General features: G+C 40.6%; 1 protein-coding gene across 1 annotated transcript; it reads left to right on the forward strand.

Annotated features, from left to right (window-relative positions):
- The first annotated feature begins 13,482 nt into the window (after window positions 1-13,482).
- htr5ab (5-hydroxytryptamine (serotonin) receptor 5A, genome duplicate b) lies at window positions 13,483-20,637 on the forward strand. Its single transcript, XM_004546814.3, has 3 exons — window positions 13,483-13,621; window positions 16,976-17,750; window positions 19,933-20,637. The coding sequence occupies exons 2-3, from the start codon at window positions 17,043-17,045 to the stop codon at window positions 20,263-20,265; spliced, it is 1,041 nt and encodes a 346-aa protein (XP_004546871.1). The 5' UTR covers window positions 13,483-13,621; window positions 16,976-17,042; the 3' UTR covers window positions 20,266-20,637.
- The last annotated feature ends 488 nt before the right edge of the window (window positions 20,638-21,125 follow it).

The raw sequence follows: 21,125 nt of genomic DNA on the forward strand, positions 1-21,125 counted from the left end.
AAGAGATTGGGTTGGAAAAGAAGTCGCACCTTGTGCCAAGTTGTCCTCCCACTCAAACCCCCTCGCTCTGCAGGGTACAGCTAAATTAGCTCGGAATACTGAAGCATGCTCGGCTACACAGATGAGCATCAATTATCGCTAACATTTTAATGAGTGGTCTTCAGCATTTGCAATCAACAAACTGTGAGCTGGTGGTAGAAATCAATAAAAGCGTAAGTTTAAATGCAGTGACTGAATGCACAAACACGACCCGTGACCCTATGTCCAGCATTTATTAATGCTCCATTTTTAATTTGCAACTTCATAGAGGCCTATTTGAGCTGATTTTACTGCAGTGTACTACTACTACTACTACTACTACATTTTGTTGCTTTGCCATCAAAGTTCAGTTTAAAAGCCCCTTAAAAAGTTTAATGGACTCTAACTGATAAAAGGGATAGGAGTTTAAAGATGGCTACAGGATGAGAAAGAAACCATAGACTGTATATATGAGATGGAGGTGATCTCCTTGCCATCACCCACTAGTTAGTGCAGTCCCATCTTAAAGATTTGATCAAATCATTTTGAAACTGGACATGGTAAGCAAAGGGTGGATTTCATTTCATGTTCATGAGTTAACAGGTCATCAATCACAAAGTAGACCTGCCTTTATAATGCTGTGCTTTACTGGACTTACTGACTTTAGCTGGCACCATCATTTACAAATTGAACTCCATGTTGTATTCAGTAAGACTTGAAACTAGATTGAGCCCATAAACTCAGCAGTAAAGTGTTTTAAGGTCATAGAAGCAGCTGAACGGCTGTTCTTCCTTGCAATTATACAAATATTTAGCAACATTTCCAGATTACCTTCACTTGTCTTACCTGGAAGCTAATTCCCTCTTTTACATACAGTTTATTTAAATAATACACTTTTTGAGAACCGTGCGAAAGTGTTTTATTCCTGCTCTGCATGATTTATTTATAGTCTAAAAAGAAAATTATAAGATCAAAATATTATGATCTCAGCTGCCTTTATAAATCATTCAAATTTTAGCCATTGTTAGCTTGTATGACTTTTTTTCTGTTTGGTGCTTGCTATTAATTAGAATAAAGTTAAATTCATCAGTCAGAAACTCACTTTTATGAGTTCTTTTATGAGTCATTAAATAACTCATGACTAAAAGGATTTTTATATTTATTTTGTACAACTGAGACAAAACATTAACTATATCTGCTCAGTTCTTAGCAGTATTATAGTCTAGCAGTACTCAGTATAATATTAGCACAGTACAAACAACATAATAATACCCTATATGTTCTGCTTTTATTGCAGTAATTATGGCTCTACTGAAATTACTGGGCCTAACCTAAAGCTGTAAAGATCAAACTTTGAACACATGACTCTATGTTGGCTTTGGCTGGAAGCAAACAAATTTTGTCAGATCTCATTATTAAAACTGAACATGGTAATGCCAATTACCTTGCCAATTAGACAATTAGAATATATGTGTAAATGCTGTGAATTAATTAATCCCATGACGAGGATGCACTAATTAGCTGGTAATCCTTGACTCTGATTGCTCCATACTTATGTTAAACCCACTCAGTCCAGATATGGGGACAGCACACACCAAAGTGTGGAATCTGTAGGAATAATTATTCCTTTAAATGAATGGGTTTAAAAAAAATAGATCTGGCTAATTAGCGGCATTACTTCTCTGTCTGTGCAAATGAGCATTGACAGATGTCTTCTAGGACGCAGGCAAACCAACAAGGAGCATGTTGATGTTAATCAAAAGATATAGATTTAATTTACAGTTGTAATTAAGAGGATAATAATTATAGTGAACATGGTTCTCTAGTGGTCTTTAAATGACTTTAAAAAGACAGAAATGTAATTCGTTCATTATAAAGCGTCTAAAGTGCTGAAGAGCTGACAATTATGCTGTTATGTGTTTATATGCTTTCCTCAACTCTGATTTCAGTATAATCTGCTCATTATCACATTGCTTCCATGCAAAACTAGATGGTTGACTAAATTTGTTGCATGGCTCTAAATTGTGGAAATCATGTTAAAATACAAACCACTTTAATGTGTCACTGTTTAGACAATCATCCTTATGGTGAGGGAATCCCTTTAAGTTAGCAAAACTGGGCCTAAATTCTCAATAATTCTGAAGTGATGCAATTATAAGTGCGTGCCAGTATTTTGTAGGGTTTATCATGTGAAGTCTATGATAAAATTTCACTCTACTGAAAAAAATTTCTACAGTTTGGTTGAATTGCTAACTAGTAACTCTTTGTTGATATGTTAACTTTCTTGCAGGGGTTTGTTGTGTGACCTTCATGTAAAAGAGAAAGTAAACCCTCTTATAAGTCTAAGACTTTATATAAACAGGCAAAATAAAACGTAATCAGGCTCTTAGCTGTTCTTAAAATCAGTTAAGACCTCCGGTGAATAGCAACAAATGCTGTTATCAAAAATAAGCCAAAATGCAGAAGCAGTGTGTGAAAAACTAGCACAATCTTAATTCTTTCATAGTAATTAAGAGGATAATTAGAAGCCAGGTGCTGCTGATGAAATGGACTTTGATTAATTGATCTTCAGAAAGCGTCACCACTTCTATGAAAGCTGATGTTTTGATCATTTTGCAAGGAAGAAAGACATCAACAATGATCTTAGAGAAGCAATTATTGCTGGCCATCAATCTGGGAAGGGTTATAAGTCCAGCTTTTCATAAATAGAAAGGTTAGTCACAAGTGGAAAACATTCAACACGGTTGTCAGTCACCCAGGATTGGACAGATTGCATTGTGCCATGCATCCATTTTCTTCTACTTATCCATGTCAGGTTTTTAGGGGCGCTGCAATCTGTCGCAGCTGTCACAGGGCAAGAGGGGCATACCCCGGACAGGTCAGAATGTGCATGCATGCTATCCTCAGGGAAACTGCAAAAACCCCAAAAGCTACATCTCAGATTCTTACAGAGTCTGAGATGTAGCTCATGACAGTAAATCATGATGACAGTTGTTTGAAAAGGTGGCCAGGAGAAAGAACATGGCATGGCATAATGCACAACCAAAATTTATTGGAAACTGGGTCATAGAACAAGAAAATGATCACAAGCACAGCAGCAAATGTACAACTGAGTGGTTGAAAAAGAAAAAAATCAGGGTGTAAAACGTGTCAGAGTCTAGACCTCAACCTGACTAAAATGCTCTAGTGGGACCTGAAGAGAGCTGTGAATAAATTAATGTCTGCAAGACTTAATGAACTGAAGCAACATTATAAAGATGACTGGGTGTGATGGCCTCAGCCACACATGGGTAAAAGCAGTCCACACACTCACCACATTAGTTTGGTTTGCAGTTAAACATGCATTTCAGTAATATAATTCATTCATTTCTCTGCTTAAACCTAACAGATATTATGAAGTGCACACATAATTAGTACTGGTGTTTGTTCTGTCCCCTATTGTAAATAAATGATTTGGCCAAACCACTATAAAAGGTTACCCTCCTGTGTCTTTGTGTTTAGGTGAGTTTGTGAGTTTAGTTGTGTAAACTTTGTGGGTATTTAAGGTTTTATATGTCACTTTTTGATTAGAGTTATATTTAGCTGATCTCTTTTATGGCCCCATTCATTATATTTTGAACTTTGTCTTTTTTAACTCCATTTGGGGGGGGGGGGTGTCAAGATTTAAAAGCAAACAAAAAAAACCACTGCCTTTGCTGCTTGGTCCTTCACAGTGGGTCAAAGGTCCTCCACAGTGATGTCAGAGACTGACAAATTCATACAGAAAACAGTTACTTTAACTTATTGTCGATAGAGCTGGTTCTCCAAGCTATTGAATCATGGGGTGTACTTATTTTTTTAGAAAAATATCTTTGCTCTCTTATAACCTCAGCACACTGCATACTTGAATATTAACGGCCCTAGAGGTCAATTCTGTCTAATGAAATGTTGGCACAAGTTGGCTTAGATGTCCTTCATTACTTACTGCAGCCAAAATGGGGCCTCTAATGTTATTGTGATTCTAGGAATAGTAAATCAAGCTGTCAGATAAATATGTTGTTTCTGTTTAGAAGCCACTGTAATTGGGAAATTTCAGCAAAATGTCCTATGTAGGCAATAAAACCATTCTTTACTCGGTCACTCAGGCACGGCTGGCTGCCGGCGGAGCTCACGGGCGCGTCACTGCAACTCCCCCTGGCTTCTGCTCCGCGGCTGCTGAGTGAGCCCTCATCTGGGACTCTCCTCAGCTCTTTCTGGGACAGTGGCGCGGCTGCCCCTCTGTTGGTCTTCCTTGGTCTCTTGTGTTCTGGGGGCCTCTGGATGTCTGGAGTTTTGATCTCCTCCATACCTGCTTCATGCCCTGGAGGACGGGGCTGTGGCCCCCCCACACCCTCTAGCAGATCATTACATGAAGGAACCTTTTAAAAAACAAAAAACAAGCGCGTCCATGCTCACAGGTGTACACACGGGTGATCACACCCACAAACTACACCCTTTTTGGCTCCTACCTCAAAGCACACTGTGTTCTGTTGATCTTATGTGCTGCACAATAATGTTTAATATTTAGTATTTACTGTCATATTCCCATATATCATTGTGATGTTGTTTATTCTATTACTCTTGTTCTCTTCTGCTTGTTTTCTTTTTTCTTTCTCAGCAGGTGATCCAGGTGATTGATATATGCTTTTTTTTCTTTTTTCTTCTTTTTTTTCTTTTTCTGCTCATTCTGTTGGTTTTTGTTTTTTGCCCTTCTCCCCCGTCCCTCTTCTCAGCTGTTTCTCTTTCCCTCTTTCTTTCTCCCCTTCTTTCCCCCAGTCAAGTCTGTCCCATGTTCAGTAAGTGAAAATAAAATAAACAATAAAAGGTGAATCAAATGGACCATTATGGCAAGGCTGGGATGGTCAGTTTGGTAAAGTAAATCCTTTGGGCATCTTTCTTTGCCTTTAGACAACAATTCTGATGGCAAAAGAGCCAAACGGGACAGGCAAAAAAAAAAAAAAAAAAAAGTAAGGAACAGAGGTGATTTGAGTGGCTTTGAACTTGGCATGGTTCTTAATGCTAAAAGATCTTGTATTACTGCTGATTTACTGTGATTTTTCCCATGCAACCACTTCTACAATTTAGAAAATTATCTGAAAAAGAGAAAATCTCCATTTGCTGTTTGTGCGTTGTGAAAAATGTGAAAAATGGCCACACTGCTTTAAGTTGATGGGAAGGAAACAGGAACTTGTTAACTCCTTGTTACAACAAAGGTATGCAAAAGAGCATCTTTGAATACATAACACGTTGAACCTTAATCACATCAGCGGCAGAAAACCCCTTCTGTCAGCTAAGAGCAATAAACTAAGGGTGCAAATCACAAGAGCTCATCAAATTCTACAATAGAAGAGAGTGGACAATGTAAAAGTATTGCCTGGTCTGGTGAGTGTTAATATGGATCAAAATCTCTAAGGAATGTTTCAAACACCTTATTGAATCTGCATGTTGTAGAATTAAGCCAAGGGAGATGGGTCCAACTAGTCCAGCCGGGTAGTCGGAAGCTGTGGCTAATAAAGTGTCCAGTAACAAGTAAACTAATGAAGCTCATGCGCAAGTTCAGATAGATAGATCTATGGCCTCACATTTGTCCGCTCCCAGGTGCTGTCAGCTTAATCTAAGCTTATCACTTCCACTTTCCCACACTGTCAAACTGTTTGTGTCATCACTGGTCTAGTCCAATCAACTTCTCCCTAGGTTAATAGCACTTAAATATAGTCCATCTCTTTGGTAATATGTCAAACTACTGCTATGCATCTCACTTCACTGCAAGCCTACTGATTTAAAAAAAAAAAACTGACTAGCTTAGTTATTTATCTTGAGTGGCTTGTGCACAACAGATTACAACATTAGAATTTATTACAAAAAACCTTCAAGGCCTTTCCTCAGTTAGCCAGCAGAAAACAGTGGGGAACACAATAATCTAATAATGTGATTCCTACTACACAAATGGTCTCTTTTTCATAAACACAAACTGCACAAAAAGACTCACACTGCACTGTGCGCAAACAGAGTATTCAAGATTCAGGCTTTATTCCACAGAAATGCTTTTTGTTTGTACATGAAGTTCCATTTAATGACGTTGACCCAGCAAGACCCTGAATGAGAGGGGTCTATCTCTTTGCAAGGTTTCTAATGTTAAAAGATTGCAGGCTTGACTTCTCCCTGAAAAGCTCTGTGCAGCTGAGGAACGGGGCGACGCAAAAATTGTCAGCTCTTTCTTGGCTCCCTTTTCATATTTGTCATATGAAGCACTTAGAACATAAAAGGATGCTTATTGTCTCCAGATCTCTAAAGATCTAAGCAGGCTCTTTTAAAGTGGTAGTACGAGAAAAAAAAGAAAAAACCCCCCCCAAAAAAACCCATTCTTTACATCCCTTCAACCATTCTCTACTATAGGCAACTCTTTTAAATATCTTACAGAGAAATATGTAGAAAAACAAATGCAGAAAATTACATGCTGATATGTTGTATAAAATATGGATGTAGCCACTGTGATGTCAGCCGCTGGTTTGTGAAACTGAGCATTCTGGTCATCATCATCATCAAAGCAGAAACCAATTCAGTTGAATTCAGTTCAGCACGGCTTTATTTATATAGTGCCAAATCATAACAACAGTTGCCTCAAGTCGCTTAATATTATAAGATAAAGACTGTACAATAATAGAGAGAAAACATACAAAACTCCAACAGTTAGATGCCCTCAAAGCAAGCACTTGGCGAAAGTGGGAAGGAAAAACTCCCTTTTAACAGGAAGAACCAGGCACCATCTGCTGGAATAGGTTTCTTTCAAACTGAAAGAAACAAAGATAAAATAAATCCAAGTAACTGTTTCAGTGCAAATGGTAAACCCAAGTCAGGAGACACTAAAAATAGCAGAAAATGAGAATCTAGCAGAGAATAAGGTACATGAGCAATCTAACAGCCAGTAGCCCATTTTTATTCATGTTACGCAGAAGACAATTAGTTACAGCGCCATATTTGCAAAAGCATCTAGTATTCAAGTGATAGCATCTCAACAGCCCTATCTGCCACCAAGGACACACATTTCCGTTGGAGCCCGTTCAGGTAAAGCGTTTGTGTGAACGTTCACTCTTTTCCGTTTCATTTCGTTTCACCAACACAGGATTTGTTCCTGATTTAGCAGGAACCTTTCCTCAACGTAAATTTTGTTTGTCCAACCAAATACAGCAAATTTCTCTGATTGTGTTGAAGCGGCCGTTTAATCTACAAGTGAAATGGATTTCTGCCACAGTCACTATTGTTTTAAATGAATTTTAATGTCGAGGGAAATATTCCTAGAGCTGGGAGAATTATGGTAAATAGCGATTTTCATGGGCTCAGTGGATGCTGTTTTGAAATAGGGCTCCGAGCTGTGTCAGTGTGGTGCATAATTTAATTTAAATTTCTGTAAGATTAATGTAGGGTGAAAATTACACGCTCGCGGGATCGAGACCTGTACTAAAGGCCGTAAGAAATGCTGGGAAAGAAGACCGGCTCATCTTTCTAAATTAGATGTGTCATTGGTGACTACATATTAAGCCTACCGACAAGGCAAGGCAAGGAGCTTACAGATGGAGGCAAAAAATAGGACAGTATACCCTCGCTGTATGGTGTCTGGCAACAGAAGCGAGGGATCAATTTCAAGTATATGACTCACTGTACCCCAAAGGTCCAGGGTCTCTGATTGCAGCAAATTACAGCTTAAAGGGTCCTTCATACTGTTACACAAGTGCTCCAGACACACTGGCTGATGTCTGTGATGACATGTGATGCACTGGGCAGGGTTGGGGTGTGTATCAGAGTGTGTGTGTTGTTGGAGGGCAGCGGGCTTTAGTTCTTCCTCCCACTATTTATTTTTTTTACCAAGCAGGGTGACGGGGGGATTCGAGTGAAGCAGCCAATGTGTCAGATATATAAAATGAAGGGAAATAATTATGCCCTGACAGCAAACTGCATGTATGTGCCTCAGCTGCTAAGCAGTGCAAGGATGCCTCCTCAAAGAATATGTTTAATGAATTTCCTGGCTGCAGCAAAACAATATCAGATGAGCTGGTGGAAGTCCAAACCACGGCGCTTCCCAAGCTTCTGTTCAAAAATGCTAATGTGATTTTAAAATAATATGAAGCTTCAGCCTGTTTTACCTTGGATGGTCCCTGGGAGCAGTATGGATGGCTTCTCTCATGCTTTCGTGGCACATGACCTTGAGTGCTTTATTAATTTCCTTATTTTTTTAGGGCAAGACCTCGGGCTATTCACCTAAAAGATGAGTCAGGGGATCACTTGAGGCATTAAATCTCAAATTAGACAATTTCCAGTTAAAAAGACTTAAATAGTTCATTAACTGCTTTAATTATATATTTTTTTTGGCGGAAGAATAGTTAAATTACAATTATCAAATTAGCCTCGTTGCTTTATGTGAAAGCTTCCCTTTCAATTAGTCAAAAGGTTGGAATTATTTAAGATCTTTGGTGACCAAAGTCTGGTTAGCATCCAATCATGTCAGGATCGTTCAGGGGAAAACCTCCATGCTGGATTACAGATAGGACTTTAATAAGATAAACGCAGGAGAGATCGTCTTGCGGAATAATCCAATTGTGAAGTGGAGATGCTTTGAAAATGCTTCACTCAAACTGGCATTTAACCACTTGAATTAGAAGTCTTATTCACAATGAGGATAAACTGTGCTGGAACAATTGGTTTCTCAGCTGAAGGCTATGAATGAGAAACTGTGTTTGCTTTTGGAGAGAAGAGATGTGTGTTCGTTTTTTGACAGATAGCTATAATGCCGTTTACTCGAGGAGTTAAGTGACCGAGGATGCACAGTTCTCGCACTGACTCATTGTGTTTTGAAATGCGCTGCACTCCATGTGTCATCTCTCTAAATGTGTGAATAAGGCTGAAGATCATCTGCATTGTGGCGCTTGAAAACTCCTTTCCTGACTGACATATACTAAATCTCTTTACTGCCTTTTGTAAGATCTAAATATAAAGTGAAATATATTAGTAGCAACAACGAGGGGAAACAACAGTTTAGTGCATATTTATTCCCTTGGAAACAAGCTGTGAAAGCATAAAGGGGTCAGATTTACATGGTTAGCTTGCATGGAGTCATAATGTATAAATATGAACATTCCTCTTATATCATATTACCCTTAAAATTGCATTTGTAGAAAAGAAAAGCCTCATTCTGTCATTTGCAGCAGCTTGAAATTCTCATAACATAGGAGTGTGTTACAGGATTTCTAGTCTAGCTCTACAGTCAGAGTAATTTATCATGATGATTGCTGTACAATAAGGACACCTCGGTCCACCACGGTATGTGCAACGCCTAACAAGCCACCAAATATTTCGTAGAAGATCATATAGATGGAATAAAAAAGGTAGTGTGTCGATAACAACTTAAAATTCAATGCTAGATGCAAAGATATGTAAACAACCATAACAACCGAAATCTAAAAAATAAAATAAAATAAAATGTGATTGTCTGAAATCAATGGCTTATAGCTGTAGATGATATATCACAGCCATTCCTTTGGGGGCCTTAATGACAACAAGCTATTATAAAACAAAGACAGAATAAAATTGCACTGATGCAGACAGAAGGTTCTAAATAAACACTTTACATCCAAGATTAGACAGAAAACACAAAGATCCAAACAAATCAAGAAATGAAGTCACTACAATGATCAGCGCACACTAATCATGATGAAGATGAATGAAGACTCGAAGAAGATTGCAACCTATTTTGGCTGTAATAAGGAAATAAGTGGGATAAACCCGAACGTGTCAGTCACAGGGCCAAAGCAGGGAGACCTGCAAGCATCCACTCTTACATCTACACCTATTTTTAGAGGGTAGCTTTTTAATAATGACAAATCTTTTTCTCAGTTAAACATGTCGCAAAATTCAAACAGCTTTAGGCTACAACTGTGTAAAAATACGACCTTTTAAATGTTACAGCATGTCATTATTTATTTAGCACAAATTAAGTCAAAATGCAGTGTGTGGAAAAACAAAGTGCACCCTTACTGCTTTCAGAAAAATTAAGATGGATGGATGCCATGGAAGAAAGACATCAGCTATGATCTTAAAGAAGCAACTGATGCTGCTCATCAATCTAGGAAGGGTTACAATGCCATGCCCAAACAATTTGAAGTCCATCTTTCTAGAGTCAGAAAGGTTATTCACAAGTAGAAACCATTCAAGACAGTTGTCAATCTTCCCAGGAGTGGACATCCCAGCAAATTCATCACAAGGTCAGACTGTATTATGACACGCATCCATTTCCTTCTGCTTATCCATTTCAGAGTTGCGGGGGTGCCGGAGTCTATCACAGCTGTCATAATGCAAAAGAGATGCACCTTGGTCAACAAAACCCAGGAGCTACATCTCAGGCTCTACAGACCTCAGCTGATATGTTAAAATTCATGACATCACAATTAGAAAAAAGACTGAAGAAGTATGACTTGTTTAAAAGAGCTGCCAGGATAAAGTGTCTTCTCCCTAAAAAGACTGTGGCAGCAAATCTGGAACAAACCGCTAACCTTGCTGGATGCAACCAAACTGGAGATATTTGCTCACCACATGTGGCAAAAACTAAACACAGCACATTAGCACAAACACCTCATACCAACTGCAAAGCACAGTGGTGGAGGGGTGATGGTTTGGGCTCCTTCTGAATTTTGGCTTGGATTTTGTTAAATAAACAATAGCACTATGTAATATGGCATGTGTTGCCAAGTTGTACTCACCTACAGATTTTATTATTATTATTTTTTATCATATCTGGGTATGTAAAACTTGAGAGGAGGAGCGTGCACTTTCGTTTTACCGTGGCTGTATTTTTAGTACAAGCTGGGACCATTGTTCACGAGCAGCAATTTCTGCTCCCTGTGTGCTGTGCCAACAGCCTGTCGATAGAGAACCGCCACTTCTTCATCTTCTTGATGTATTGAATCACTTCTTCCTTTCCTTCATCTAGTGGTCCTTGCTGCTCGCCTCAGCACATCGTAGCTGAACACCTTGCCTGTCTGAACCCAGTCCTGCTTCGCCAGCTACTGACATACAGATGCTTTAATTAGGTGTGGGTGTTACAGTGCAGACCTTTAGCTTTAACTTTCAAGGAGAGCTGGCACTGAATCTTGACAGTGTACAGGTGTGTAAGTTTAGTATTTTACATTCACCAGTATATTTAGCCCGTCACATCATTTAGTGTCACCTATGGAAGTGTGCTGAACCCCCCCCAGTGCAAAAGGCAAGGACATTCTGCACATTCGCCTTTCTATAGCATGTTAAATTATGCGAAAGTACTGAGTAGCCAATGAATAGCTATTAATATGATGGTTGGGGACGTGGACTCCTATATTACATTTATGACCCTCTGAAAGGCTCAATAAATCATTTCACTGCTTCATTTGAGCAGTTCCACTTTTATTATATATAATTCATTGACATAAATGACCCACATGTGACTCTGTAGGATCACATAGCAAAGGGAAGTTGCTCTAAAATGAAATTCTATGTCTATCTGTATGTCTATTCTGTATATACCATTCCATCATTCACTGCACAATAACTGCAAACCAGACACGCAGGCACAGCCTGTGATTTAACAGCAAAGCCTCTGTCCCAAGGCCATATCGTAATTTCTCCCTGGCCGTTTTCCACAACCTAAAGTTATAGTTACTGGGAGCATAAAATTCTTGTAGTAATGGGAATAATTGATGACTGGCTATTTATGGGGATGGGTGCAGTCTGGCGTAACAAGGTCAGAGATGTGATTTGCAGGACAGTGCCTGGAGAATAAAGAGAAAAAAAAGGGGACCCTTTGCCTCAGATAAGAGGGAACAGAGAGCGGAGGAAGTTTGATGTTTACATTTAAGGTGAATCACAGCAGCTCAGAACAGGATGCAGTAGTTCATCCAGTGACACGCTCAAAAGCACAGTTCAGTTATGAAAATAACTGAAGAACAGATTACACTGCATGATGTGAGACCCATCCGGCGCTCTGTTTTTATTAACTGCAGTGTATTTTCATCAGCTTGAAACTAAACAGCTGGAAGTGCAAGTATATCATCTGTTCTAATGAGGAGCACATTGCAGTGTCACTTTAAGTGGGTTGCATTAATGCATTCGTACCTCTATAATTAGCAAGATACAATTTTGCAAAACAGGTTATTCAGCAGTGACTGCGGAAGCCACCGCTAAGCTGATTTGATTTTCTGCCTCACCTGTAAGGGGCTGTTAAGGAGGAAGGAGAGGGAGGGGAGGATGGGGTGATTGGATAGGAGGCAGGGACGTAGTAGAGTCACATAAATGTTTTCCTTGAGCAGAAGATGGTGTGATTTCAAATAAATAAATTTAAAAAAAAACTCCAAGAGTCCCTCTGGCTGTAAACAGCTGCATATTTCAGGGTTAGTGATAGACCACACTTACTCTGCTCGAGCATTTTCAAGCTAATCCCAAGGATTAGGAGGAGGTAAGTGTTACCTGTAAGATGCTGAATCTTGTGCTGAAACAAACTGGATTTATTTATGATGCTATATTGTTTTCTATAAATAAATAAATAAATAAATAAATAAATAAATAAATGTGGGGGTGATGTTGCTGACCATGGTGCTGAAACCACAATTTTTTATATGGGTACACCTATTATCAGTCACTGTAGGGACTGCTGGTCTTTTTATAGCTAAGGCATTGCTCAGACGACTTCTAATGTATTTCTCGATAGCTTGATGTCAGTCTCATTCACAGCCTGACATTATAAAATCTGACGGGAGCACCTTTCTCTGTCCACCTACAGCTCTATTATTTTTTCGCAGGCAATCACCATTAAGAAGAAAAGCTGTTTTGTATCCGAATGGAAGCATCACCAATAGACTCTTAAGTGACAGATGGCCGGCTAAACAGCCTCGCAGTGTTCTGGTGCTGACTGTGATGATTTAATTAAATTAATCATTTTCTCAGGCCATTTTCGCGGGACAAATGAAGTTTCCCAGTGGGTATTCCACAAAGCCCAGTCGAGAGAAACTCGATTACAAGTTGTACACAGCCGCGATCCTGCGCACAAATTGGATCTGAATTACATTCCGCGAAATATGGATTAATCAAGATGGTGTGGGTTAGAGGAAATGCCACGGGAGTGGTGGTGGCACGAATATCATCCATCATAAAGCAGCATGAGCCGTGTCTCCTCAAGCCACATCTGATCCCTGCAGAGTAAGACTAATTAGCGAGAGGGAATGTTTTCTGAGCAGGATGAAAACTCTGACGGGCCCGAGACGTCGTCTCCTCGCGCACCACGCGCATCTCAAAATAAAGCGCTTCCCTCGTAAAAACACGCGCGCGCGCACGTCTCTCGCACACCCGGAAAGCCAGTGCTTATCATTTGAGTGCACTCAGTTCCCCCTCCAGACCACCAGTGTGGTTCATTCCAGCGCCTCTGTATCCTCAGTGCGAGGTGTGCTTCTGCTGTCATCCGCACTGAGCGAGGCGGTTCAATCACTCCTCTGACAGAGCAGCAAAGTGAAATACGATGGAGAGCGAGCAGAGCTGGTCTTGTGCTGGACGCGTATCTGGCAACGGGGTGAGTTAACAATGAATTGATACGAATCATTGGCCGCCCAGTGTGTTTTTTTTCCCCTTTCTTATTTTCTAACAAGCAACGGGGCTATAATTTCTTTTTACACTGGAGTTCAAAAGTGGGAACGCGTTTTGTGAGGTGGTGTGTAACAAGTGTCTTTGGCTTGATTACCGTCTGCAAGCAGAGACGAGCGCAGATAGGAAACCTCACGGGACAAGTGATCTCCACTGAGATGAGATTTCTGACTATTAAAATGGTAAAGTTTGATTGTTTTTGTCAAATTGCCGTAAATTTCACAGAACCACATAAAGAGTTGTAAAGATCATGTGATCCGAGGATTTGGAAAACAGGAGACCCACAGAGAAAGAGAGATTAGACTGGTATGAAATCATGGTAGAGGTGCTGAACGCACAAGAGATTTAGAGGTTTGCTTTATGCTGCCTTGCGCTTTTATTATCACTCAAGTCAGAGGACACATCTACATAGCTCCCCTCCATACACCTCCAAATGTCAGCTCCGAGATTCCCCATGGGGAAAATTGTATAACAAATGAATATACAACAGTTTCAGAGTGGCGAGCTTAACACAACGAGTATGTCATCCACACTCTTGCAGATTTAATCAAAAGGCTGTGGAAGTGCTTTTGGACACAAAGATGAAAATGAAAATAACAAAACAAATTCCTTTCTTACCCAACTCTGTTTCTGGAGTAATCCAGGGAATATATTGTTTAAAATTGCAAGCTGATTGCAGTAGTATTAAAAAAAACACATATAATCAGAAGCAGCATAAATAAAGGGAAAGCAAAACTCTTTCCCTTTTACAGCAGGAGGTCAGAAATAAGTGCAACAATAAAAAGCAATCATAGCAAACGTATAAAAGGCATTCTCCTATTTTTGCTGCCCCCAATCAAATAAAGGAATGGCTTCTTGATTGCTGCAGTATTGGCTGCAGTGTGGTTATCCTTCAAAAGAGTCTGAAGTTCAGAAACAGATTTCAAATGCAGATAGATTTGTTCATTTGAACTGCATTATCTTTCGCAGGTCTGTCAGAATCATGAAAATTCGTCACGGTTATAAATATCATTTCTCTTTGGTCCTCCTACCACAAAGTACGCTGTGTACAGATCTTCTCAGACAGATCTTTTCTCAAGTAAAATCCCCAAAAGGATGGCAAGCAAATATGCTCAGTGAACCAGCTGGCACAAGTATTAAGACAACATCTGACCTGAACTGACATTTTCCCAACACAGCTGTGTGGAATAACATTAAAAACGAGATCTATTCAGCTCTCATGCTTTGATTTTGCCATCTTAGACTTTTCTGCCAGTGTCTCACTCTTCGCTCTTCTCCCATATGCTTACACATACAATTTGTTGTCTTTTTTATTCTTTCTGCCATGTGCCTCAGACTTTGAGTGAGTGACAGCCGTCTTTTGAGACACCTGGCCTGTGATGTCCCTGGAGAAACTGCAGCATTGCTTTGCCAAATGCCGCATGTTTTGATTGCCTCTTCCTTTCATAACAGTTGTCCAATTTCATGGCTATTAGGCTTGTTAATAGGAGCGGGGAGAAGAGAGAGCACAGAGCCCATTGGTGTGCTTGAGGTGGAACCTTTGATTAGAGGGGATGGATTGTGATGCTAAGAGACGGTGTCACATGTCACTTATGTATAGAAACTGATAGAGACGTGGCCGGTGTTGTTATTACCCATCGGGCCTTACTCATAAAGCCCAGTGATTGATAAAAGGTAACTCAATCTGACACGGTCCCTTGGGTGTAGAAGCATGAATGAAGCATTTCACAGAGTTTATTTTAGTTGCCCTTCTTGGTTGGTTGTACTACAGGGAAAAAAAGGTAGAATTTGGGCAAACTTTAGCTTATTTATCATATTGATTGTTTCATAATATAGCCAAAAGTAATGCAGCCAAACAGCCAGAAAACTTTCATCCTACTCATTAAATTCTGTAATTAAAAAGAAATTAATAAAAAAAAAACCTCAGTTACAGCCAATTATTTCAGCAGTATGATGTGCATTAGTTGTGGTCATTATCGACACTTTGCTTCAAGACCTTGTAAAAAAAAAAAAAAAAAAAAAAACCCGAGCTAGAAGGAGAGCCATGCAAAATGAATGCTTTTATTCAATATTCCACATCACAGGTACAAATCTGCTTTAAATGGCTCCGGTACACTGGGTCAAGCTCAGAAACTGTGATCTGTGCTTTTAAAAAGCTTGGGAGGATTCCCGAAAGACAGAATAAGTCATAGGAATATGCTAAAGCAGGAAGAGTAATTTAAACTGTGAATGTATAAATAAGGACTCACGATTAATGACTAAAATTAACATTGCTAAATTAGGTTTGTCTGAATATGTGTCCCAAAACACGATGCATGAAATCATTATTGCCCCGAGAGATGCTGCTAAAAATGAGGCTCCTGTGAGTCAGATGTGTATTGGCTATCATACCAGAGTCCTGTGGATAAACAAACCAGTAAAGATTTTTAATGTTAGGCAAATGTGTTTGTATATTTTTCAAGTTTGTTGGTAATGTGGCCATTTATCGAACTTTTTCTCTGGTGAGAGAGTTGGTCTCTTCAGAGTGTTTACAGTAGTTGCGAGCTGTACAGATCAATACTTTACAAACAGCCAGCTGTCAGAGTTGAAGTGGCTGGTGTTTTAGGATTCATTGTTTCTGCACTGTTGAAAATTGTGTAGAGCAGCTCGCCGAGCCTCTCCTGTGAATCTATTGATAGAGCTGGCATGTCAAATCTTTTCATTCCGAGCTTGAAACTGAGACAGTTGTATGGTAATGCGGAGGGTCTCTCAACCACACAGTCTCGTTCAAAGTGAAACAGATTCCCCTTCCTGCGACAACAGAAAGCACACAGCTCCGCAATGCTTAACGGTGGGATCTCTCAATTAAAAATGAGATCTTCCCAAATGAGTCTGCAACAAAGACTTCACTTAAAACTGTCCATTGTGCAACAGGCCTCACTCTGATGGAAATCAAAGGACAGCAGTGGGATGATAAAACTGAATATTTATGGCCTTTTCCTGAACCAGAGATGTCCCCGAGTACTTTTGAGCCTTTTTAACAGCAGATGAAATTGCACTTGAAAGTTGTAGGCAGGTTGCTCGACAACTGAAATGAGGAGCTCAAGTGCCTTTTACTATTGTGAACAAATCACTGAACTACCTCTTTGGTCAATGACACATAGGTGCAGACTGGTGCATTTGCACACTCGTGCAAACCCAGAAGTAAAAGCTACTAATTATTTGAGCACTGCATCTTTAACCTTTAGTGTGTAGGGCACCGTTAAGGTTTAAATCTGTGTCTTTTTCTCTCACCCTGCTGCAGAATGCATGAGCTGTCTGCAGACGCTGTCGCTGAATCGTCTTTGGCTGCAGGGCTGTGAGCAGCTACCATGACGTACCCTAACACCAGCACGCTCACAGTCAACTTCACTGGAGCTTTGGACGGCCATGACTCCGGAGGAAACATCTACCGCCCCTTTTCTGTCTTCAGCGTTCTCACTCTCACTTTACTGGCGATGCTGGTGGTGGCCACCTTCGTGTGGAACTTGCTGGTGCTGGTCACCATCCTGAGGGTGAGAACGTTTCACCGAGTGCCCCACAACCTGGTGGCTTCGATGGCCATCTCAGATGTGATGGTGGCGGCTCTGGTCATGCCCCTAAGCCTTGTCCATGAGCTGAACGGCAGACTGTGGAAACTGGGGCGCGTCCTGTGCCAGGTGTGGATCTCATTCGACGTGCTCTGCTGCACAGCCAGCATCTGGAACGTGACGGCCATTGCGCTGGACCGCTACTGGTCCATCACTAGGCACCTGCAGTACACACTCAAGACACGCAAAAAGATCTCCAATGTGATGATAGCGCTCACTTGGCTGCTGTCCTCTATCATCTCCTTGTCACCGCTCTTCGGCTGGGGAGAGACTTACTCAGAGGGAATGAAGTGCCAGGTGAGCCAGGAGCCTTCCTACACCATTTTCTCCACCTTTGGGGCGTTTTACCTCCCTCTTTGTGTGGTTCTCTTTGTTTATTGGAAGATCTACAAGGCTGCCAAATTTCGGATTGGCTCCCGCAAGTCCAACACAATCACACCCATGGCTGAGGTAATTACTTTAATTTTATATAATAACTCCTCACGTAGGTTACAGTATCACCGCTCTCCCTTTCCTTCATCAACCAGCTATTGCCTCTGACCTGCAAATATGGATTGCTGTGCGGTTATTTTTTATATTGGCTGATAAATTACTCTGATGTGATCAGGGAAACATAAGTATCCGGTGTGTGAGCATAAAGCCATCCTGCTCATCACCATCAGACTGTTAATGTGCGTAGGAAGAAGGTAGAAAACTATAAATACTACCTCCGGCATCTTTCATGAAACATGCATCTGGCTTTGGTGTTATTATAATCAGCAGATACAAAAGGTCTCTCCATTAAGCAAACATTTAATCAGGGAAGTTTTCTTTTCACTTGGGTTTACAACACATCAGTGATAGATTACGCTACTTTTACAGTCTTACAAAAACAATCCTTTTCCCTAAACTATGAAAGGCTACTTATAAAGTCATTTAGCATCCAGGGATTCTCAGGCTTTAGCAAGCAGCCACAGAAGTAAAAACAAAAACAAAAAAATGCAAAGTGTTGGGATTTTATTTATCTCATTTATTAATTTCATTTATTTAATGTCCATAATTTTCCCAATTCCTCAAGATACACATTTGTTATGCAAGCGTGACAAAATTATTAACTCTTGGTCAAGGAGGGCCGATCACCCAGTAAATTATCCACATCTGTTATTGCTTTGATGAACATTCGTGTCAAGTTTCATTACACAGACAATCATTCATCCAGCTATAGCAATTATACAACGCGGAATATGTTTAATTTGTGATTTTTGTTTTCCACAGACATATCCACCACTGGTTACGTTTTATGTCGCTCAGTATTTCGTCAAAGTTTGCTCTAATCATTTCCAAGCATACACCGAGCCCTCCAGTGTGCCTGCACCGATGTATGATGTGAGCAAGTGGCATCAGCATCCAAGATAATAAACTTCCTACACTGATCCATTAAAAACACCCACTCACACACATACATAAACACACAATGCACCAGAAATAGAGTTCACTGAGGTAAGATTCCTGACCTAGTTGCACAGATAACTTGAGAATGCCAAAAGCCTCAAGAAAATGGCTTGAATGACTCCACAAATCCTAATGCATCAGTCTTTTGGACTGTGTTCAAGCTTTCAGTAAAAATTTACTGTCAAACTGTGTTGACAGCATTTTATATTTTAGCCCAAACATAAAATAACTGCACAAACATTAGCTGTAAGCCAGCTTCTTGTCCCTGTGCACTCACGAAACAGATTCTAAACTAATACGCTGATATTTACCTCATGCAATCGCTTAAACTTACCTAAGGATTAATCATTGGATTAAACGCTTAAAAACGTGAACTTTTTACACATCTTAGACTCATTCACCTGCTGTATATAAAGGCATACTTGCAGTTATATAAGTGCCCATTTTAGCAGCTGCATCTTTTACTATTATATTGAACCATTTCTTAAATTATAAGCCCCCATGCCAGCGGCAATATGCTTTTAACTCCTGGCCTCTGCTGTAAAAGGATTTGCTTCGTCTATCTCATCCGTTATATTGTACAGTGACCTGTATTGATTCAACTAAATTTACTCCAGAGAGTAAAAGTTCCTGTACCGGAGTGCAGGTTCTTGCTTAAATGTTGTACAGGACACAACAGTGTAGACTGTTGTCCTTTCTGCTTTTCTTCCAACACATTTCGACAGATAGTTTGTCTTTATAAATGCTGCGACCTGAACTTAACCGGATGAACAAGAAATAACGTCGGCCTTGAGATCCACCAGGCGACAGTAAGAGAGGAGAAAGTCAGAGGATAAATGTTGACATTTCTCTTCCTGGCTGTGCTTGTGTTTGCAAAATGGAGAAAATGGGCTTCTGGAAACTGCAGATTAAAACACAGCTCTGGCTTTAGATTCTCAGTGTGTGTGTGTGTGTGCGCGCGTGGAATGAAAGAATAAGCTTTGGCTTGTTGATCAACCAGCTGATCCACACATCATTTCCCCACCAGCCTAATATCCATCTTCTGCTGAGCAGCCTCAACATTTTCACTTCCACATTTGCTTATCTCTGACCTGCATTGTAGAAGACATTGCTTTGCTTATTTAAGAGCTAATCAGATTTCCCAGATTGATTAATAATTCGATGGGTTAAGTGATTTATTTCCTGATTGGCTGTCTCCTAGGTAAAGGAGGAGACACAGCAGCCCCAGATGGTGTTTACTGTGCGCCACGCCACCGTGACCTTCCAGACAGACGGGGACACGTGGCGCGAGCAGAAGGAGAAGAAGGCTGCGCTGATGGTAGGCATTCTGATTGGCGTGTTTGTGCTCTGCTGGATCCCCTTCTTCATCACCGAGCTCATCGTCCCGCTGTGTTCCTGCGACATCCCACCTATCTGGAAGAGCATCTTCTTGTGGCTGGGCTACTCCAACTCCTTCTTTAACCCACTTATATACACCGCATTTAATAAGAACTACAACAATGCCCTGAGGAACCTCTTTTCCAGGCAGCGATAAGCCGTTCTGCAAGCTTGGCCGACACGCTACACCAGCATCTGCTCCACAGTGTTAGCCTACTTCTCATGACGAATCTGTGTCGGCTACTCCATCACTATCAGGTGGACGGTAGCCTAACACTGTATATAACAGTCACCATAATGGGCTGTAGACTAATGTTTTGAAGCCGGGAGTTCAGTGTTTTGGTGACTGCAAGTATGGTTTTTGGAAACCAGAAGTGGCAGAAGTGTTGGATGGGACTCCTGAACCCCAGGACGCTATGCAAGCAGTGCCCAAAACCGTACCCAGCATTATTGTCTATTTTTGCTATAAATGGGACCACAATTTTCAAAATGAACACCATGCTGCTTTGGAGAGGATTTAAAAATAGCATTAGAGACCAAGAACTCAGTAGCCAAATGTTTACTGAGCCTGTATCTCAAGTGTACATTGGGTGGGGGTGGGTGGGTTCTCATGGAGTGCTGTACAGTCTGACTACTTGCCACAACCAGAGAAGTTGTTCGCTGCTGGCCAGTAGGAAAGATGCAGGTTTAAGGAATTCAAACACTATGAGAGCGCATTTAGACACAGTTCTCACAGCCACGAATGGCACCATGGGCCAAAAGTGTCATCATCAGTGCTGGCTCACCCTTTGGTGTTGTTTCAGCTGTTCGAGTACCTCTGGGTTTTTCTAACCAGGTGCCGCAGCCAGGGTCAAGACACAAATCAATCTTTTAGCAGCATTTTAATGATATATAAGTACAGAAGCTTGGCGATTCACAGATTTTACAGAGGGAGGCTTCTTTGCTTCTGGTTTTGACATCTCCTCTTATACCAGCACTGCAGTGGAGGTTCTCTCTGAAGGCCGACACCTGTTGTTC

Source organism: Maylandia zebra, linkage group LG9, assembly GCF_041146795.1.
Source record: "Maylandia zebra isolate NMK-2024a linkage group LG9, Mzebra_GT3a, whole genome shotgun sequence".
Lineage (NCBI taxonomy): Eukaryota > Metazoa > Chordata > Actinopteri > Cichliformes > Cichlidae > Maylandia > Maylandia zebra.